General features: G+C 39.8%; 1 protein-coding gene across 1 annotated transcript in view; it reads right to left on the reverse strand.

Moving 5' to 3' along the window:
* vwa5b2 (von Willebrand factor A domain containing 5B2) overlaps positions 1-22,216 on the reverse strand; it is a 76,104-nt gene that overhangs the window by 12,692 nt on the left and 41,196 nt on the right. Inside the window, exons 6-23 of the mRNA XM_086077284.1 lie at positions 20,575-20,739; positions 20,245-20,445; positions 18,799-19,009; positions 18,370-18,521; positions 17,083-17,214; positions 16,881-17,005; positions 16,625-16,801; positions 14,084-14,194; positions 13,394-13,596; positions 10,185-10,299; positions 9,913-10,098; positions 8,813-9,017; positions 5,499-5,827; positions 4,092-4,323; positions 3,000-3,338; positions 1,242-1,379; positions 1,032-1,160; positions 913-963 (exon numbers count right to left, since the gene is read on the reverse strand). Of these exons, the coding sequence (XP_085933410.1) occupies positions 913-963; positions 1,032-1,160; positions 1,242-1,379; positions 3,000-3,338; positions 4,092-4,323; positions 5,499-5,827; positions 8,813-9,017; positions 9,913-10,098; positions 10,185-10,299; positions 13,394-13,596; positions 14,084-14,194; positions 16,625-16,801; positions 16,881-17,005; positions 17,083-17,214; positions 18,370-18,521; positions 18,799-19,009; positions 20,245-20,445; positions 20,575-20,713 (3,175 nt within the window). The 5' untranslated portion in view covers positions 20,714-20,739. The remainder of the gene's footprint in view (positions 1-912; positions 964-1,031; positions 1,161-1,241; positions 1,380-2,999; positions 3,339-4,091; positions 4,324-5,498; positions 5,828-8,812; positions 9,018-9,912; positions 10,099-10,184; positions 10,300-13,393; positions 13,597-14,083; positions 14,195-16,624; positions 16,802-16,880; positions 17,006-17,082; positions 17,215-18,369; positions 18,522-18,798; positions 19,010-20,244; positions 20,446-20,574; positions 20,740-22,216) is intronic.

Below are 22,216 nucleotides of genomic sequence, written 5' to 3' on the forward strand. Positions count from 1 at the left end.
AAAAAATTAATTAAAGATAATTAGCTTTTGAGCGCCATCTGGTGTATTATGGCTTTTATATCTCTTAAGCCCCCCCCCCCCTCCCCAAAAAAATATCTACGCGCCCCAGTGAAGGGATAAATTGGGTAATCACGAGAAATGCACGATAACACATCAGGTGTGCAGTGCGTCAAAAAACATGACAAATTACGATTTCTAATGGTCGTCAATGGGCCAAAATGTGGACATTTTTACTCATGTATACTATAAAAATGTGTTTCCCACATATAATAATGACATTAATACGATGGACGGCGCCATTTTGAACTTCAACACGTTTTGGACAATTGGGTGCAATTTCAGCTCACTCGTGACTTTTTTTCCATATGCTTTATATTTGATATTAATATGAATAAAAAAGCAAAAAGCCAAACATTGGACTTTCCTTTACGAGGGTTTGACATCATCTGTGCTGAGGAAACGGGTAACGACCAATCGCGGCTCAGTTTGTTGACCAAACCCAGAAAACAGGTGACCTGTGATTGGTCGTTATCTACTTCCTCAGCACAGATGATGTCATCTTCAGTCGACAGCAAGTGTAAAAATAGTTTTGAAAGGTATTCATTGTTGGAGCTGGTATCTGCAGCCCCCACGAGTACTCGACACCTTTCTGCTCCGATTTCTAAACTCACCATTTGTCACCTTTCACACCTTCAGAAAAAGTTCCAACCTTGGTTTGGGTCTGACTTCAATTAGGTTGGTGCTTTGAACCACATTAAAAACCTGGTTCTGGACTGAGGTCAGGTGTAGCTTTAAGACTGAGTTCAAGGTTCTGGACTAAAAATCAGGTCTCGGACTGACTTCAAAGATTCCAGATTATTTTTCTAAATGCACTTTTGTATTTTGGGGTTCGAGTTTTCGTCAAGCACTTACTGGAGTCGCACGACGTCAGGCTGCACGGCGAGGTCGGAGCGTCCTCTCTGTCTGAGAGACAAAAAACAGGGTTGCTGTTTTGCCAAACCAAAGTCCTCACGCGACTTCATTCCGACTACCGGCGCAGTTGCGCGCGTCTTCGCCGTCTTCGCAATCTCCGCCGCCGGCTCTTCTGCCAAAACCTGCGGAATATGTTTTCCGCTTGCGACTGCCTGAGCGGGAACGCCGACCGCTTCCCAAAAGCATCCCTAAAAACACACACAAGTCAATAAAGGTGCCTGCATTTGGTGTACCTAATGTTGTGACCTGCGAGCGCACCGCCGTCCCACCTGCATTTGTGACCTCGGCGCCATCTTGCGAGCTTTTGTTGGGGTTGCCGTCGATGACGGCGAAGGTCGTGTACATGCAGACGATGTTGCAGTGCTTGCTGGTCTGGATGGCCTTCGCGCGGTAACGTTTGGCGGAAGCTGAAGACGCACATTGTGGATGGAAATGAGGAATGTCAGGCGATTACGATTCTTAATCGTAATTCATCGCATGACTTCAATAGTTGACTCACAATTAATGGCAAATTTTATATCTCTTCAACATGTACAATAAAATGTTTTTTCTACGTTTTCATTCTCTTGTTAATATGAAAGTGGACAAAAATGTTCAACTAATATAAATATGGCTGCATCTTTTAGTCATGACAGTAATTTCATAATCATTCATAAACTTGAGTTACATTTAAAAGATGTACTGTTCTGTAAAATATGATATTGATTTGTGTTGAGGTAATTTTTTCTGCCACTAGATGGCATAATTGCAGTTGTAAGACATTGGTGAGAGCTCAGTGCATTTTTCTTTTCATATTAAGAGCGATCTCATCTTACACATCAATTAATGTGAAATTCTGAAAAAAAAAAGTAAACTACAACTTGACCCCAGTCTCCACAAATATATGCATTATTATTAGGGGTGTTATTTTTTTCCATCATAATTAATCATGTGACTTCAATAGTTAACTCGTGATTAATTGCAAATTTTATATTTGCTCCAAAATGTACAATAAAATGTTTTTTCTACGTTTTCATACTCTTAATATGAAAGTGGACAAAAATGTTCAACTAATATAAATATGGCTGCATCTTTTAGTCATGACAGTAATTTCATAATCATTCATAAACTTGAGTTACATTTAAAAGATGTACTGTTCTGTAAAATATGATATTGATTTGTGTTGAGGTCCTTTTTTCTGCCACTAGATGGCATAATTGCAGTTGTAAGACATTGGTGAGAGCTCAGTGCATTTTTCTTTTCATATTAAGAGCGATCTCATCTTACACATCAATTAACGTGAACTTCTGCACATTTAAAAAAAAAAAAGTAAAATACAACTTGACCCAGTCTCCACAAATATATGCATTATTATTAGGGGTGTTACATTTTTTCCATCATAATTAATCATGTGACTTCAATAGTTAACTCGTGATTAATTGCAAATTTTATATTTGCTCCAAAATGTACAATAAAATGTACAATATAATATGTATACGTATTATATATCATACTCATACTAAAGTTAAACTAAAAGAAATATGGCTGCAACTTTTAGTCATTGATACGGTAATTTTATAATTCAAAAAATTTAGATACAATTTAAAAGATGTCCTGTGTTGTAAAATTCAAGTGTGATATTGATTTGTGTTGAGGTCATTTTTCTGCCACGAGATGGCATAATTGCATTTGTAAGTCATTGACGGCAGCTCAGTGCATTTTTCTTTTCATATTAAAAGCTTTCTAATCTTTAACATAAAGTTACTTGTGAAATTCTGCACATTTTAAAAACTTGACCTCAAGTCTCCACAAATATATGCATTATTAATTATTACTGCTCAATTTTGACATGGACGTGTCTGCTGCGTTGCGAGTGGAATTCCCGCAGTACAGACTTTCCAAGTTGGGGGCGATCATTAATCGCGCGTTCCATTTTTTTTAGTGGCGTTAAAGGAACTTTAAATGAACTGAAGATGAACGCGCTCATTTCGACACTCCTGGTGGCTCTCGTGCAAACATTGACGATGACTGAAAGGCTGAAACGTAACCGTGTCCTGCTTGGTCGTCCCGCTCGGCCATTTTCTCGAAGTCTCGTATGACGGAGCGAGCCGTCAGCTGGTGGACGACCTCCTCCCGAGACTCCCGTTCTCGCCCCCCTCCTCTGCTCCCGCGCCCCTCCCCCGCCGGTGCCTTCCGGTCCTCGGGGTCCAAGAGGCGGGCCAGGTCGACGCTGGCCTCCCAGGACACGGGTCTGCCGCCCAGGAGGCCGTGAACGAGGGAGCGGCATTGGCCCGGCTGAGGGTCGTCCGGGGGGGCTGCGGCGAACGCGTACTCGGGGTCGGCGAAGTTGTCCCAGTCCAGAGGAGAGGCGGGGAAAAGGAGTCCGCCTGCGGGTCACACGGACATTTGCAAGATCTGTGACTTGATTTATTTATTATTATTTTTTTTTTCTTTTATTTTTCTGTAATACACGCACGCACACACACACAAAAAAATAAAAAATAAAAAATAAAAAAAATAAAAATAAAAAATAAAAGAGCAATGATGATGATATTTCCGAATGAACAATACTGAGCTCTTACAGAAAAAGATTTATTTATTATTTGATTTGATTCATTATCAAGAGCGTTGACCCGTTTCAAGCATTTCCACTCGTGCTTCAAGGCTGACGGACGGAATATTGTGCGCTATGATTCATGTAAATCCATATTAAAGATTGGATTCCATCCTTTCATTAGAAAAAAAAACGACGATTCTACCTTATTCATTTGTAATCACACTTTGAAAATGAGCCTTTTTTTTAACTGACGTCTCAAAAAACAAACAAAAAGAAGGAAAATGGGTTATTAATAGCAAAAATAATCGATTTACGTATTTGATCAAGTGCGCAACGTCACGCTGACTTCATTTTCTTATCATTTCAAGTTTGAATTTAATGGACACCATCATCCGTTTTCAGCATTCACTTTCTTAGGTAGAACAATTACGTGTCATAATATCTGTAAAAACAAACAAACAAAAACAACAGGCATATTTGAAGCAATTGGCCGGATGTGAAATGTGCTGCTGCCCTCTAGTGGCGGCGTCTGTAAGCGCAGGGGCGAAATGAATGAAAAGGAGACTTTTTTTGCTCAACTCACTGGAGTCATTCAAGCTCCTGTGGGACGGCGTCTCCGGCGCTTTTGTCTCGCCGTCACTTTCATCCAGCTTTCCTCCCAGAGTTTGGTCGAAAGAGACCCTTTCCAGAGCTCTCCGCAGGCGATGCATCTCCAGCTCGCCCTGCGGCGACGAGAAGCTTCTCGCCGCCATGGTCGAGCGGGCCAGACTTTTTTGTCTCCGATGTGAGTCGTCGCCACAAGCCAAGTTTGCATTCTGGGGAATTTTCATGCGTTGAAATGAAAGGCGAGGCAAAATTTACCATGAAAATTGGGGGCAATAGTGCGAGGAAAAAAACTCGCAAATTTACGACTTTATAAAGTGGCAGATTTACGAGTTTATAAAAAAACTCAAGAAATACACGTAGCCGAGCTATAGTCTAATCATGTAAGGATTTATTGGTCACTGTTTATAAAATGAAAAAGCAGAATGTAGACTGATTCATTTTTTTAATCAAAACTTTACTTGTCATTCACCGCAGCCAGACCGACAACACTTCCTGATCCCCTCTCAGCTGACTAACACGAACCAATCAGAAGCTCGCATACTTTAGGTAAATGTGAATGACGGAGAGCAGCAGATTCGACACATCAATTTAGATACTTGTACAAAAAAATAACAAAATGGATGAATGTGTCAATCATAATTCCAAATACATTTGAGCGAATTAACTTAAATGCTTGATCGTCCGGGGGCGGACCTTCGCAAAGCGAGGCGTCTTTGGCGCTGGCCAGTGACGGTACACGACGCTTCAAAGAGCGAATGCTTAACATGATATGGTTCGTCGAAGCTGAAGCATTTACTATTTCCTTATTTGGAAACCCGACCGAAAAGTATTGACACAAACAGTCGAGTAGTACTTTTTAGTTTTTTCCCCCTCTCGCAGATTTTGCCACTTTATAAACTCGCAAATTTGCCAGAAAAAAACTCGTAAATTTGCGAGTTTATAAAGTGGCAAATTTTCCGATTTTTTTTCTTGGAATATTTTGCCCGCCCTAAAAAAATAAATAAGGAAATTAAAATAAATAAATAAATAAATAAATAAATAAATATATATTTATTTATTAATAAATAAATACATGAATAAATAAATAAATATATATATTATTATTATTATTATTTTTTTAATTAATTAATTTATTTTTTTAGGGCGGGCAAAATATTCCAAGAAAAAAAATCGGAAAATTTGCCACTTTATAAACTCGCAAATTTACGAGTTTAAGATAAAAGATTAAAAAAAATAATAATAAATATATATATATATATATATATATATATATATATATATATATATATATTTTTTTTAATTTATTAATTTATTTATATATATATATATATATATATATGTGGCCCTAATACGCAGTCGCTATATATATATAAAAAATTCTGACCTTTTTCCCGCCATTGTCAGCAGCGCCACCCGCGAGGTTCTGCTGCCATTCCGAGTCAGCCCAACGTGACAACGACGACTGCTGCTGCTCCGGACCGGGTATCTTCTCAAGGCCTTGAGGTAACGATCCCGTGTCCAGCAGAGGCGCGGGCGGCATCGGGTCCGGCGGACGGGCCCGGCTCGGGGCGTCAGCGCTCGACGAGGCCTGTAAGCGAGGGTGGAGGCTGCGCTCGCTGCCGATGGAGCAGCGGGTGAGACGGTACTGCTCCCGGATGTACGAGCTCTGCCGGATCCGCGTCCTCACGTCGCTGGAGCGCTCGGCATCCGCACCTGCGCGACGGCACGTAGGAGGTGAGTGCGAAAGGGGAAGTCAAAGGTCAACATTTCTTGACCTCACGAGTCGAAACATGACATTCTGATTAATGTTACATTTGTGGAATATGAGTTATGCAGTTAAATCCGAATGGGCATCAGAAAACAGTTATTATGAAACCGAGTAGAATAATAACTGATACGGCTACGCTAATAGATAACATATTCATAAATCAAATGAACCATCAAATAGAAAGTGGACTTCTTATCAATGATATAAGTGATCATCTTCCGGTCTTTGCAATTTTCCCAGACTATTTTGATAAAAAAAAATCAAATAAAAACAACAATAACTAAGAACACAAAGCTCCATGGCCGCCTTTTAAGTTGGATTTAGAAAAACACGATTAGTCTGAGGTCTGTTCAAACGATGAGCCCAATATCGCATACATTTACGTCTACCATTATTTCACGATACAATAAACGTAGTCTAGTAATAAAAGTCACAAGGAAATATATAAGGTCTAAATAAGGCATGGATGACGGGATGTAAAAAAACGACAACATTTTATACAAAAGATTTATTAAATTCCTATGGAAGCTGAAATTAAGTTACAAGACCTACAAAAATAAACTATTAAATATTATACGAACAAGTAAGAAAGATCATTTATCAAGTATTATGAGAGCAGAATAAAAGCAACACACAAGAAATATGGAAGATACTAAATCATCGAATTAAAAATAGCAAAAAAAAATCGATTATCCAGAATATTTTATTAATGATAAAAATATTGTTATTGAAACATTTTCAGACATAGTTAATGATTTTACTGAATATTTTGTCAATGTCGGCAGTAATTTGGCAAAAAAAAATCCCTGAGCCAAGAAACAAACATGAAATAGATAAACACATTAAAAACAATTCATCCACGATGTGGCTTAATGCTGTTAATGACACAGAAGTATTAAATGTTGTTAAAACATTAAAAGATAAAAAAATCCACTGACTGCTTCAACATTGATATGACATTAGTAAAAAGTATTATAGAATATGTTGCGCAACCTTTTACGTATGCATGTAATCTTTCGTTTAAAGCCGGTATATTTCCATCAAAAATGAAAATAGCAAACGTTATTCCTATTCATAAAAAATGAAAAAGACACACATTCACTAATTATAGACCAACGTCGCTGCTGCCAGTTCTCGAAAATTCTAGAAAAATCATTTTCATATCGACTGGATAATTTGATTGAGAAACATTAGTTTTTAAGTGAAATTCCAGATGGATTTAGAGAAAAACGGACCTCGTAGAAACAATATCTACTAACATAGATCATTTGAAAAAATTACTGTTGGGATTTTTATAGATCTAAAAAAAAAAAAGCATTTGATATCATAGATCATTCTATATTAATGAATAAATTAGAGAGATATGGGATAAGAGGTTTAGCATATAAATGGATGAAAAGTTATTTGGACAATAATTTTCAGTCAAAACACTTGAAGATTACTCATGGAGTTCCACAAGGGTCTGTGCTAAGCCCAAAACTATTTAAATTGTACATAACATTCTGCCGACTGTGGAGAATGAATTGAACATATTAAAAAACGACTTTGACTTAAACAAATGATCATTCAACTTAAAACGAAACCAAGTTCATCGTTTTTGGTACGAGACAAATCGCTCATCAAGTCAAAATGATGGTAAACTCAATTGAAATAGAAAGAGTGCATGAAAAGAAATTTCTTGGAGCAGATATTGACGATAAATTATGTTGGAAGTCACACAGAGAAAATGTCAAAAATGATAAAACCAAGGATGTCCTGAATAAGAAATCATTACACTGTTCATTATTATTACCATATCTGACTTATTGTGCGGAAATCGGGGGAAACGCATATAAAACAAATACCGACTAAACTGCAAAAAAGAGCCATAAGAATTATTAATCGATCAAAATAGGCGGAAGCAACACATTCACTATTTATTCAATTAAATACAATGACATTTAATGACCGAGTTGATTTTTAGGGTACACGAAATAATGTATAAAGTATTCAACAATCGGCTCAGAAGCGATTTGAAATGAGAGCGAGTCCTTATAACATAAGACAAGTTTCTACAAAAAAAATGTAAACAAGAAGAAATATTAAGCAATTTGTGGAATGCTTTTGGAAGTGATGCAAAAAAGATGCAAGTCACTCGCTGAGTTTAAAAAAATGTTTCAAAGCAAAGTTGAAGAAAATGATTTCGATCAGACTTGAGCTGGCAAAACAGCAGAAATGGTGTCATTTCTTTCCATGCAAACGTACGAGTGTCATGAAAATGACAATAAATGTGAATTTGAGGATGAATTCTTATGTTGTGTGCCGATGAATTACATGCACTTATGCTGCTCCCTTTAGAACATGTCAACTCGTTTCTTTTCTTTCTTCCTATTCTGTTTTTTTCTTTTTTACTTCAACTGATATTTTATACTTGTAATGTCTTTGATGTTTTTCTATGTTTATACGTCCAATAAACCAAACCAAACCAAAATGCAGCCGTTTTTATTCATCTCAGGGGGGCGGCCATTTTGTCACTTGCCGTCGACTGAAGATGACATCACAGTTACTCGGGGCTCAGGCAACGACCAATCACAGCTCACCTGTTTTCTGACGCTGAGTTGTGATTGGTTGTTACCCGAGACCTGAGCAACTGTGATGTCATCTCCTGCAAAATGGCCGCCTTCTGATATGGAGAAAAAACAGCGGGATTTTCCTGCTCAACTCATATTCCACTAACACAATATTAATCAGAATACCATATTTAGACTGACGTCCCTTTTAACCATTCAATGGAAATGTTCCTTTAGATTGAATTGCAATTGATGGGAATAAATTAAGAATTTACCAAATAGAATTTTGTCAGATTTGAAATATTTCTAAAATGATTACAAATGGCCACTTTATTTTTCTTCATCCCTCGATGATATGCAGAGTTATTGACGATGACTGGCCTGCGCTGGCGTCGGCGTCCACGTCTTTGGCGCAGGAGAACTCGGAGGAGATTTCTCTGGAAATTTCCCTCAGCGCCATCTCCAGGTCGTTCCCTTCCGGACAAGTCGCCGCCGGCATGAGCTCCGACGTCGGGGGTGAGACGTCGTCATTGGACGGGCAAAAAACTGAACCCACGGAGGCGTCTTTGTAGTCGCGCTCTTGACACTGAAACACACGTGCGCGTTTCACAATGAAAATTGTTAAGCAATAATAAAACCGTTGTTTGCTAGCTTGCTAGCTTGAACTTTTAAACTGATTCAGTGCCATTGACGACTATGGACGTCAAAAATCCATTTGAACTGGGCTTGGCGAAAACGCGCTCGCTCGCTCTCTCTCACTCTCTCTCGCGCTCTCTCGCACTCTCTCGCTCGCACTCTCTTGCACTCTCTCGCTCTCTCTCGCTCGCTCTCTCGCACTCTCTCGCTCGCTCGCTCTCGCACACCCGCTCTCTCGCACTCTCTCTCTCTCGCTCTCTCACACTCGCTCTCTCTCTCTCGCTCGCGCACCCGCTCTCTCGCACTCTCGCGCTCTCTCTCTCTCTCGCACTCTCTCTCTCTCACTCGCTCTCTCGAACCCGCACTCTCGCACTCGCTCTCTCGCACTCGCTCTCTCTCTCGCACTCTCTCTCCCTATCTCTAGCTCTCTCGCCCTCGCTCTCTCTCTCTCGCGCTCTCTCTCGCTCTCTCTCTCTCTCTCCTAGAACTTGACTCAGATTATGACATTGACCTTACAACATGACAGACGGAGCAAGAAGAAAACATTTTCTCAACCCTGAGGTTAAAGCACTATGTTGAATTGAATTGTGATTTGCTGCCATCCTATAATATCTTGTTGCCGAGGAACTCAGTTGAAGTGGGTTGCAGAGCTTCATTTCGCTTCAGCACTACTTCTTTTTTTTTAACATTTCTTCAGCACATTATCACCCAACCTAAAGTATGTACTACTACAACTACTAGTTACTAGTTACTGCTACTACTACATTACTACGACTACTACTACAACTTCTATTACTACAAGTACTACTTCTATTACTATTACCACATTTCGGACTACTTTTCACCTCCGTCTTTTTGCCTTTAAAAGTTGTCATGTCATAGAGCGTGCAATATCCAATCAGGCGATTGCCTGGGTAGAGCGCAGGGATTTCATTGGGCGAAAGAAGGGCCTCCATGTTTTCGGGCAGGTACCAGTCGATCCGCACGTCGGTCAGCACGGGTTCCAGGGCTTTTTTTAGAGACTTGATGAGCTAAGAAAGGATCAATATCGAATACGACAAGTAAATGAATGAAATACAAACGTGGAATTTCTCCACTAGGTGGCAGTGTTGCAGACCTTGGGCTGAAGTCTTTCGTCATCTTCCAGAAACTCCGTCGTGCCTCCTGTCAGCTTGGCGACGCCCTGCAGGAGTCGCCTGCACGCTCGGGGGCCGAGACCCAAGCCAAAGCATCTGCGGGGACGATGACGAGTAAACGCAAGCGTCTCGTCACAACATAGGAGTCAAAAAATGCAGAGTATAAAAATGCTCAGTTTTCAAGAGTACAGCCAGAGAGGTACGATTTACACTATTTGTTTTAGAATTGGGTTTGTAAGCTTGTGATCCGCCCCCCCCCCGCCCCCCTCCTTTAGTGCAAAGGGCTCTCGTGCATACAAATGATCTTTCAATGACTTCACAAAAATGCTGAACAGAAAAAACAAGATCAAGAACTAACTTTGTGCATTTTTCACAAAAATCAAACCACTCAACACACAAAATTGGAACATTATTGAGGTCACTCCGAACCCGCAACAATTTTTTTTTTACGCCTACTCAAGTTGTAGTATAGAGTTCTCAAATGGGGTTTCATGAAGGCACTCTCGGGGGTACGTGTGATTTTAAAATATATTTTAAAAGTACATGTAAATATAAAAAAATAATAATTATATATATATATATATATATATATATATATAAGTTCATAAAATGAATTTTATATTCAGTAGGCTATTCAATTTCAGTGTCCTAAAAACCCAGCATCTCCCCCATACCAGAATGGTTTGACCCAATTTGTCATCTGCCCCCTCGAATCAGCTGTCAATCACTTGAAAACTTTATTTACAACTCAGTTCATTATTTATTTTTGAGAACACAGCTTTACTATGATCCCAAAAGATGACACTTTATGTTGATAACACATCTTTATTTATAATGACATTATTTATTTATTTATTTTGTTATATCTTTTTACTTCCAAATATAGTTCAAGAGACCAAATAAATACAAATAAAGCTCCAACGTTTAATAAATCTGACAATGACGGCACCGCACTTGTACTGTACAAGTATAAGCTGCCATCTAGTGGATAATGGTGATATTACAGTTTAAAACTATACCGTGAAACCACACTCCAGTATTTGCAAGCTGAGCAAAATTCCACGTATAAATGCTGCCCACTGAAATGCGTTGGGCAGGAAGATTTTTTGTGTGTGTGTGAAAACCCACAAAATTTGACCCCCAAAATTCCACTCAAAAAGTGCTTTTCAAAAATGAAAGATAAACATGATATTATGTTAAGTTGATTTCAAAGAGTCTTTGCAGATTCTGTGAGGAATGTCAGTGCAAGCGCAGAATACTAATGAGGGCTAAACGTTGTTATTGTACATAGCTGAGGTGTGTGTGTGTGTGTGGGGGGGGGGGGGGGGGCTTTTATTGCATAGGAGAGCACTTAACAGGATTAATGGGCGGGGCTGAAATCTTCCTCTTTCCTCCCCCATGTGGCGAATTCATCTCATCCCGCACGCACGTTCCGCTACGTTTCCTTTGCTTTACGTTTGTGCATCGGAGGCAAAGTGCAACGTTCTATACATGCAGGATTGATTGATTGATTGCTTGATTGATTGATTGATTGATTGATTGAAAGTACATGTCAGCAATGCAACCTTTTTATTATTAACTCATTCATTGCCATTAACGGCTATAGACGTCAAAAATTGTATCTATTTCTATTGGTTTAACATTTTTCCCACTTTTGTTAACAAGAGTGTGAAAACCTAGAAAAAAGATTATAACACATTTAGAACAGATATCAAATTTGTGATTAATTGTGAGTTAACTAGTGAAGTCATGAAATTAATTATGATTAAATTAATTGCCTGACGCCCCTAATTTTTAATAATGTTTTTTTTTATAAAATAAAAATAAAAATAATTAATTTTAGTATATATATTTTTTATTTTTAATAAACTTTTTTTAATTTAAGAAAACAATACAAATTAGGGGCGTCAGGCGATTAATTTTTGTAATTGTAATTAATCGCATGACTTCACTTTAATTAATCACAAATTTTATATCTGTTCTAATACAATTTAAAACAATTCTAGGTTTAGATACTCTTGTTAACAAAAAAGTAAAAACATTTCAACGAATAGAAATAGTTCAAATGAATTTTTGACGTCAATGTCAGTGAATGAGTTATTTATGTTTGATTTAAACTGTTGTCAGCCATGACAGAATTGCAAATCACAATCTGTTCTCAACTGCCGCACTTGCATAAATATTGGGTCAAATAATACATCAATCAATAAAAATAAATCAATAACCATTCATACGCTACTCTTTTGCAATCTTTTAATTGACCTTTTGCGGTGTTTTTAGTCTTTTGAGTCATTTTGTGGGCTTTTTTCAGTCTTTTCATCGTTTGTAGTCTATTTGTTGTCTTTTATAGGCTTTTTGTATTAACTTTAGGAGGGATGTTCGATACAATGTTTTTCAGACCAGTGCGAGTATTAACTGTTGTCCAACTTTTGTCTTTGGATTCTTACTGTGTTTTGTGGTCTTTTTCAACGTACTTGACTTTTATATGCCTTTTCTTTTCTCTTTAAAAAAACACAATAAAAGACAATCTTTTTTTTTGTCTTTTGTTGTGTTTTTAATCTTTTGTAGGCTTTGTTGACTTTTTGTTGTCTTTTTGGTCTTTGTATTCTTGTGTTTTATAGTCTTTTTCAACTTAGTCTTTTAAATGCTTTTGCTGTCTTTTCTAACGTCGTCTTTATAGGCTTTTACAGTGTTTTTAGTCTTTTGAAGGCTTTGTTGACTTTTTGTTGTCTTTAGTTTCAAAATCTTTTTTTTTAATCTTTGGAATCCTTTAGTTTTTTTCTAGTCTTATTAGTCTTTTTGTTGTCTTTTCTAGTGTTCTTAATCTTTTGTATTCTTTGACCTTTTTGTTGTCTTTGTATTTTTGAGGTCTTTTATACTCTTTTTTAAACGAAGTTGTCTTTTATTTGCGTCTTTGAGTCTTTTTGATGTCTTTTCTAATATTGCCTATTAGACATATTGTTGTCTTTTTTAGTCTTTTGTTGTCTTTTTTAGTCTTCTGAAGTCTTTTCTAGTCTTTTATCACCTTTTTATTGCTTTTTAGTCTTTTCAGTCTGCCGAAGCCTTTTTTTCTTCTTCCCTCTGTGCTAGCCATGCTAACACTTAGCAAGGACGGCAGCTCAAATGCTAAGCTGACGGTAATCATAATATTGTGATGTGCTTCGCGTTCTTCTGGACTAATAATGAATACCTGCCGGCACACGTGTTCCTGTGCACCAGCTCCAAAACTTTGGCCACGTTGTTTTTGGAGCCGTCGGTGATGACGAAGATCTGCCGAGGGTACGCGCGCTGCATTGGCTGCTGGTACAACCAGGACAGCGCCCCCAGCAGGTGGATGCCTCGCACGTTGGCTCTCATCCTCTGGACGTACTCGTCGGCCTGCATCAGCGTGACCTGAAGGACAAATGTGTTCAGGACGATAGAAGAAAGCAACCAAAACCCAACAATGGCAACGCCTCGGCCGACCTCGAAGCTAAATTGACAGTTTGATATCAGATGCCTGAATTACGCAGTGAGGTTAAAAAGTATTTTGGTAATTAAGCCAAGGCAAAACGCATCAGCAGCAGCAGCAGCCTTCCAATGTGGACAAACTGGCTTGATGAGAGCTTCGGAAAAAGGACAACCTTCGTGGCGATCTGAGAATGCATGAAAGGTCACCATATGCTCGGGTGAGAGCGAAAAAAGGGTTTGTCCTCATCTCCACTGAACCTGATACTCTGCTGCTAAGGCAACCCAATGAATCGACCTATTGCCTGCTTAAGTCAAACGGGGCGTCCTGCACGACTGGAAAACATCTGCCGCCTTCAGGAAACATGATCGCAATGACGACCCCCCCACGCCCCCCCCCCCCCCCCCAAGCCTTGAAACAATTGAAACTAACGTCGGTGCAGAGCTTGCTGGCTGCGAAGAGAGGTTTGATGGGGCTGCTGAAGCCGAGGATGTTGAGCAGCGTGCCGGAAGGGAGACTCTTCAGCGCCACCGCCAGGGCTTCCTGCAACGTCGATAGAATAGTACAAAAATGCTCCCACAGCAGTTAAACACTCACACAAACACTCCACATGCCTTAAATGCGCTCTCACACGACTGAAACACTCTCACACTCACTACTGAATCTACTACTTTCACACAATGAAACTGATCCTGATTATTTAATTTTTATTATTTAATTGTATTTATGTTTTCTGCCAGGTCAACCCAACAATCTGCCTTTTCGGTCCAATTGCCACATCACTTTTATGGATTTTTTTTGAGGAACACATTTTCAATATCGTCCATTGCTCTCTTTCAGACGGGTGTCTTTCGTGCCGCCTTTAAAACGGCAATGGTGAAACCCGATCTGAAGAAAAGCAATTTGGACCCCAGCAGTTCGAATAATTACCGACCTGCATCCAGCTTACCGTTTTTAAGTAAGATTTTAGCATAATTTTTTTAAATTATTTTTTAGATACAAATAATATTTTAGAGAAATATCAGTCTGGTTTTAGGATGAATCATCGTACCCAGATTGCCCTTTTAAAGATTTTAAATGATATCAGGTGCAATGGAGACCTGAAAAAAACCGACTGTATTTAAATGCTGCTTTTGATACGGTAGAGCGCCACATTTTATTAAAAGGACTTAGAAGCCTGGTGGGCATCCCTGGTACTGCTTTTAACTGTTTTTTATTCCTATCTCACAGATTGATATTTCTTTGTAAGTATGGATACATGTTCCCATGGAATTTAATGTGGGGTTCCCCAAGGTTCAATTTTAAGCCCATTACTTTTAAATCTTTACACGCTTCCCCTCGATGGAAGTCCTCATGCGACACAGCATCAACTTCCACAGTTACGCTAAACCCTCGCAATGTGTGCAGAACTTGGCCGTCATTTTTGACTCTGAGTTTAGTTTTATTCCTCATACTAAAAATGTAGCCAAGATCGGTCATTACCATCTTAAAAGTATTGCCGGAGTCCGCCCGTTTCTCTCGCAGGCCAACGCGGAGGTGCTTTTATTTCCTGTCGCTTACATTACTGTCGTTTCCTGCTCGCTGGTCTTCCCAAAAAGAGAGAAATGAGAATGTGGAGGGGCGGGTTACGTTTTTTATTGTACTTTGGATGTTTTAATTGTCCAGCACCTCGAGGTGCGTTTTAATGTATATAAGGAGCTATAGAAATCAAGTTTGAAACTTTTATTCCCACAACTAAAATGCGCTCACACTACGATAGCGGTGTGATAGACACTTTTGAAATCCTCTCACACGGACTACTGAAACACTCTCACACTCAATACTGAAGCACTTTCACACACTAATGAAATTTATATCCACACAACTAAAATGTGCTCATGCTACCAAAACAGTGTAATAAACACGACAGAAACCCTCTCACAGTCACTACTGAAGCACTCTCACACACACTAATGAAATTTATATCCACACAAGTAAAATGTGCTCATGCTACCGAAACAGTGTAATAAACAATACAGAAACCCTCTCACAGTCACTACTGAAGCACTCTCACACACACTAATGAAATTTATATCCACACAAGTAAAATGTGCTCATGCTACCGAAACAGTGTAATAAACACTACAGAAACCCTCTCACAGTCACTACTGAAGCACTCTCACACACACTAATGACATTTATATCCGCACAACTAAAATCTGCTCATACACACACGACCAAAACAGTGTAATAAACACTACTGTAACCCTCTCACACATATTACTGTAACTTTCTCACTCCTAATACTGAAGCACTCTCAGCCTAATGAAACTCTTATCCACACAAGTAAAATGCGCTCACACACTACCGAAATGGTGGAATAAACACTAAGGAAACCCTCTCACACATACTACTGAAACACTCTGATTCTCACTACTGAAGCACTTTCACATACTAATGAAACTCTTCTCCACACAACTAAAATGCGCTCACACACCACCGAAACGGTGTAATAAAAACTACTGAAACCCTCTCACGCCTACTGAGGCACTCTCACTCACACTTATGAAACTCTTATCCACACAAGTAAAAAGCGCTTACACACTACTGAAACGGTGTTAAAAAACACTACTGAAACCCTCTCACACATAATACTGGAACACTCTCTCTCTCACACACACTGTTAAAGAATTCTCACAAATGACCTCATACACACTTCTGACTATGTTTTCTTACTCCCCTACACTGCAGAAACGTTCTCTCACAAACACACAACATTTTTCCTTGCAGACACTACCAAAACAATCTCATATATTAAACTGAAATTTATACTGAAATACGCATTCTATAGTGTGTAGGAGAGAAAAAAAAGGAGAGTGCGTGTGTGTGAGCAAACAAAATTTCAGTATAGCGTGAGAGAGTGTTTCAGTAGTGTGTGTGGGTGAGAGGTAACCCCCGAACGTTTTTTTTTTGGGGGGGGGGCCCCAAACTCACTTTCGCACGGCGAATGTTGTTCCCACTCATGCCGCCGCTCAAGTCCACAAGGAAGAATATTTCTCTGGTGGCTTTGTTGAGCTCCAGAGGTTCCCCCAAGAAGTTGGGACAGAAGTTGAGCATCAAGACCGGGTTGTTGAGGATGTCCTTGTGGTGGCGCTTCCGCACAAACTCCACCTGCACGCGCGCGCGCAAATTCAAAAGCAGTTTGGGCAAGAAAAAGGTGGGAACGGTCAGACAAGAGCTGCCCGCTAACCTTCCTCTCGGGATCCGGATCCTTGCGGGTGCTGCGGACGAAGTCGCGTCGAGAGCGGACGTGCCGCTCGTACTGGCTGAAGGAGAGCCTTCCTTTCTCGATGATGACCAGCGGACTGTGGGGTTCTGAGACCAAATCACGTTCGGTAGTCACAAAAGACAACAATGCGGGACGAGGACGAACGAAGCTCTTCCGTCCTCACCGCTGAGGTGCAGGATGATCTCGATGTGCCTGTCGTAGGGATGCTCCTGGGCTAAGGTGATGTAGGTGGCGGAGGCACTTTGGGCGCCGGGGTCGGCATCCGCTCTCAGGGCGTGGGTCGGGCTCTCCAGTCCTGAGTTCAGTTCACGATTACAAAACAAAACAAAATAGGTTCAGAAAAACTTTCTTTTTTTTTAAGCATCGTTGTTTCATGACCATGAGAGAGATTTAGTATCTACTTCTCGTCAAACTTTTTTTTTTTACAGGTGTGATGTCACTTCTGGTCTAAGTCCCGCCCCTTCATTTCCAGTCTGTTACTTCCAGTTCCGCCCCTATATGGGCACGTTTCCTATAATGTCATACTTCCGGCCCTGCCCCCTAGGCCCAAATATGGACTTCCTACTTCTGGTGGCTGAGAACTTGTCCCAACATGTCCGGAGGTAAAGGGGTGGGACTTAGACTGGAAGTGAAGGGGCGGGGCGGGAAGTGACGTCACACCTGTCAAAACGTTTGACGAGAAGTCCCTTTACTGCCAGTCCCGTCCCTACACCCAAATATGGGCACATACTTCCTGCGTCATACTTCCTGCCCTCCTCCTATGCCCAAATATGGACTTCATATGACGTCATACTTTCAGTGGCTGAGAACTTGTCCCAACGTGTCTGAAAATAAAGGGGCGGGACAGGAAGTGACATCACACCTGTCAAAAAGCTTGGCGAGAAGTAAATACTAAACCTCTCTAGCATGCTTGTAACACAAATCACTTTTCACATTAAAATGAATGGAAATGCCCTTAATCTATTCCTAAAAACAACAAAAATGACATTAACATGTGCTTTAATAAGGAAAAATAGTACTCCATAATATTGCACGTTTATAAAAACATACAGCTCCCATCTGGGGGCAGTAGAAAATGGACGGATTAACTCTTCATTGCGGTATTATTACAAATCCCAATAGAATATAATAAAAGACTAATATTAGTCTACGCAGAGGATAAATAATATCCTCATCCTCTTAGGCCATATTTTGACAACAAAATATTTTGGGCTATCAACATCTCCTCGCGATCCTGGCCACCTCTGCTATAATCGGCTAGATCCTTAATTAAACAGATTATTCAATTCTACCTGTGAAGTGAAATTGTTAATAAAAATAATATAATCATTGTTTGGTTCAGTTTTTCGTCCTTTCATAAATCCCAAGCCTGCGAGAACGCAACCTACCTCAAAAAGTTGAGTCATTCGTATCTCAAAGAACTTAGTTCAAGCAAAATACGAGACTGTACCTGCCAGCAGACAAGCCCCTCGAACCAGCAGTTGGAAGTTGAGTTCATACGGTGCCAAACTGGCAGCCGGGCTGCTGAAGATGGCGTGTGCGCAGTACTGCTGCGCAGAATCGAGAACCCGCTCCTGTTTTCCTGAGGTGGCGCTAAAACAACTGAAGATGGAAATTGGAGGAATTGAGAAAAATGAAATGCAATTGGCAGATATCATGTCTATTATTTTTTCTTTTTTTTCTTTCAATTAGACAAATGATGAAAAAAAATCACCTTCATTATAATGACTGTATATCAAAGCCTACTATTACTATTGAACTCTTAAAATGACAAAGCTAACATTGATTGACATGTAAAGTGATGGCCAATGAATATGACTAAAAATGAGTTCAACTAATTCCATCCTGATTTGTCAATTTGGGTTACGCGGTCTCCAACCTTTTGCCGCCGTTTTCACTCTTGCTTGCGGTCACGTGCGTGACGATGGGCGTCAGGATCGTCGGGTAGACGATGTGGATTGCTCCATTTTCCAACGTGGGCAGTTCCAGTGAGGTCTTCACGACGATGGACACGACATCCATGGGCCCGATGACCCCCGTGCACACGATGAAGGTGTTTCTTTCCAAGTCTTCATCCAGGATGAGATGTCCTGAGAGAGGAAGACAGCTTTTCATACCTTCACAGTTTCATCACACTTTGAAATTTGAACAGTAAAAAACGGCATCAATGTAGCATGCAGTGGAAATATAGTTTCAAACTTTGGATAAAACGGGACAGCGGTATGGAGGACCAAAACTGCCCCCCCCCCCAAAAAAAAACATTGTAAAATAACAAAATAAATTGTATAATAAATAAAATAATTAATTAGCAAGTTACATTGAAAACAACTATAAAATATATAATTTAAAAAATGGGGGGAAATATATACTATACAAAAATAAAAAAGATTAATAAATAAATAAATTCAAAACAAATATAATTAAATATTAATTTAAAAAAACGATCTACTCTCATATTTATTTATTTCATGTTGCAGATGCTATTTCTATTATTTTTGTATAATTCAAAAATGTATTTTTAAAAAAAATAATAAAAATGGGGGAAATATATATGATACAAAAAAAAAAAAACAAGATAAACATAAATAAAAAAGGGTACAAATAAATACAAAACAAACATTTCCATTTATATTATTTTTGTATAATTCAAATATATTTTAAAAAATTATAAAAAATAAGGGAATTCAATTATTAAAAAAATTCTAAAACAAGATTCAAAAAATAAAAAAGTGTAAAAATAAATCCAAAACCAATATATAAACAGAATCAAATATCAATAAATAAATAAAAACGCTCTCATATTTATTTATTTCATGTTGCAGATGCTATTTCCATTTATTTTCTTTTTTAGTATTTAATATTTGAATATTTTTTTTTTTTTATATCCGTTTTTATTTTCACTTGTATTCATTTATTTGTATTTTGTCCGTTTTGGCAGTCCATACAGGTGCAGCACTTCACATTAAGAACAGCAGCCAAGTTGATTACAATCTGTAGTCTGCCCTTGTTGTCCTCGGTGAGGCTAAAGCAGAACCGTGAAGGCCCATTTTGAAATTACATTTTTATCCATGCTGAGAGGCTGCAGAATACGACAAAATTCGTTTTTAATATGAAAAAAAAACATGTTAACAAAAACAATTTGGGATGTTTTTTGGTGGGCGCTGGGACAGAATAATTGTCAGTCATTTCAATAAGGAGAATTTTTCCATAGCAACAAGTTAGTTATACAGGATGCGTTGCAGTCACCAACTATATTTCTCCGCTATTTACATCCCAGTCGCTTTTGGCCTCATTGCTCGGCGTGCCTCAGCCAATCCCGGCTCACCGTTGGCGCATTGCACGTCCAAGCTGGCGCCGCCGCAGCAGTTCCATTCCCGGCTGTCAGCGGCAGCAGGACGGCAGCATTCCAGGCAGCAGTCCTTCAGCTTGCCTCGGTTCTGGATCTGGACGGCCATCAGGCGTCCCGCAATGGCCGCCTCAAAGGCAACCACGACCTCCTTTTCGCCGAGCGGGTACACGAACACACCTGGGTCGTTCACAACAAGACGTTAGCCGAGTCCATTTTATTTGTATAGACAGAGAGCGGCCAATTGTAGATGGAGAGAGAAAACGGATTTGTCGGAGTTTTTATGCAAATGTGTCCGCATGGCCTCGCCTTCAACGGGCTCTTTGTCCGCATTGGCGTAGGTGAGGTGCGCGGTGATGGCCAAGGAGCAGCCGACGGCGCACGATTTGATGCAAGACGACTTGAGCAGCAGCGGATCCCACGTGGACCGGTTCCTCAGTCCCACCATCTTCTCAGGTCAGGCCACCGACAACTCTGAAAGCGCACGTCAGCCTGTCGGTTCGCGTTTCCATTCGCGCTATCAACCCGACTTGGCGGGAAAAAAAAGCAAACAATGGATTTTTGCGGTCATCATTTTCACGTTGAGCGCCGGCCACGTCTCCAAGTTTGTGCCGGGTCTAATTTAGCGCGTTTTTGTATTTGGTAGGTATGCGGGGCTGATACGCCCCCAACGCATCTGGGAATTTGGCAAGGAAAAAGTGGACTCGGTTTTAGACTCGGTTAAACCAGGTCTAACTTGTGGTGGAGGTGATGTAATGCAATTTTGGCGGATTTGATGGAGGCACAGGCAGACAGATTCGGTGTGGTTGGACAATCCCATTGAATGAATCATTGTAGAATTCAATTAGTTGAGCAAATGATTGTCATTATCATCTTAACTCGTTTGCTCCCAAAAACGTATAAATACGTTCTTTTTTAAATATTAACTTGCTCCCAAAGACGTATTTATACGTTTTTTAATGCTAGCGCATATAGAAGGCTTTGATGCAGCCTCTGAACTGAAGAGGGACGCTTGAGGAATGGCAGTTATTACAAAAACGACCAGCAGGTGGCAGCAAAGTACAAGAGATCAACCAGGGCCATGTTGCAACAAGCTGTATTCCCCACTCATTTTAAGAGATTTGTGAATAATGATAACACTTAGCTATATTCTAATGCTAATTGTTGCAAAACAGAAACAGATACAAATATCCTTTTTTGCAATGAAAGAAGAGACTCTAATCTTTCTTTTGGTAGGTTCCATGCTTTTTTTTTTTATAGCAATAGAACAGAATATTCTGTCGGCCTTGCAAAATCAGTCAAAATCCAGTAAAATAGCCGAGAGCGAAGGGGGTTGCTTCAGTGAAAATGGCTTGGAATTAATTAATAATATTTTAACAGTACAATATTTATAGCATCCCACTGACTGAGCAGCACAAGACTCATGCACTGACTCCGGTGAGTCAATTTGATTTGAAAAAGAACGAGGGGAGCCGTTTCAATTTGGCCAAGTGTCGGTTGCATTCCATCCCACAAAAGCACAGAATGGAGCAAAATGCGCTAGTCAAGCAAAATACAAAAAAAGAAGAAGAAATGATGCTGCATTTGATCATAGGTCACTGTTTATGTTGCTAGCTACGAGTTAGCTAACATTTTTTTCAAGCTAGGAAACATTACGTGTGCTCAGACAGGCCCGCTTGTCAATGAGAGAAAGCTACTTTTGGCATGCTAACGCGTTAGCATGAAAACCTGGCGCTACTAGCTAACTGGCCAGATGGCCAGCATTATCAATTATCATTGAAACTTCCAATCTCACAATCGGCCCCGCTTACGGCAGCTCTTAGACACGCAACTGCTTTTCCTCGGGCGCTTAGCAACCGGCGGTTTTTGTGTGAGAGGCTCCGTCGATCATTAACAGCGCAGGTCAACACTCATTAATCGATGCATCACGCCTCGCGTGTAACATGTACGC

Source organism: Leptonotus elevatus, chromosome 1, assembly GCF_054856555.1.
Source record: "Leptonotus elevatus isolate MCC_2025b chromosome 1, RoL_Lele_1.0, whole genome shotgun sequence".
NCBI classification, from domain to species: domain Eukaryota; kingdom Metazoa; phylum Chordata; class Actinopteri; order Syngnathiformes; family Syngnathidae; genus Leptonotus; species Leptonotus elevatus.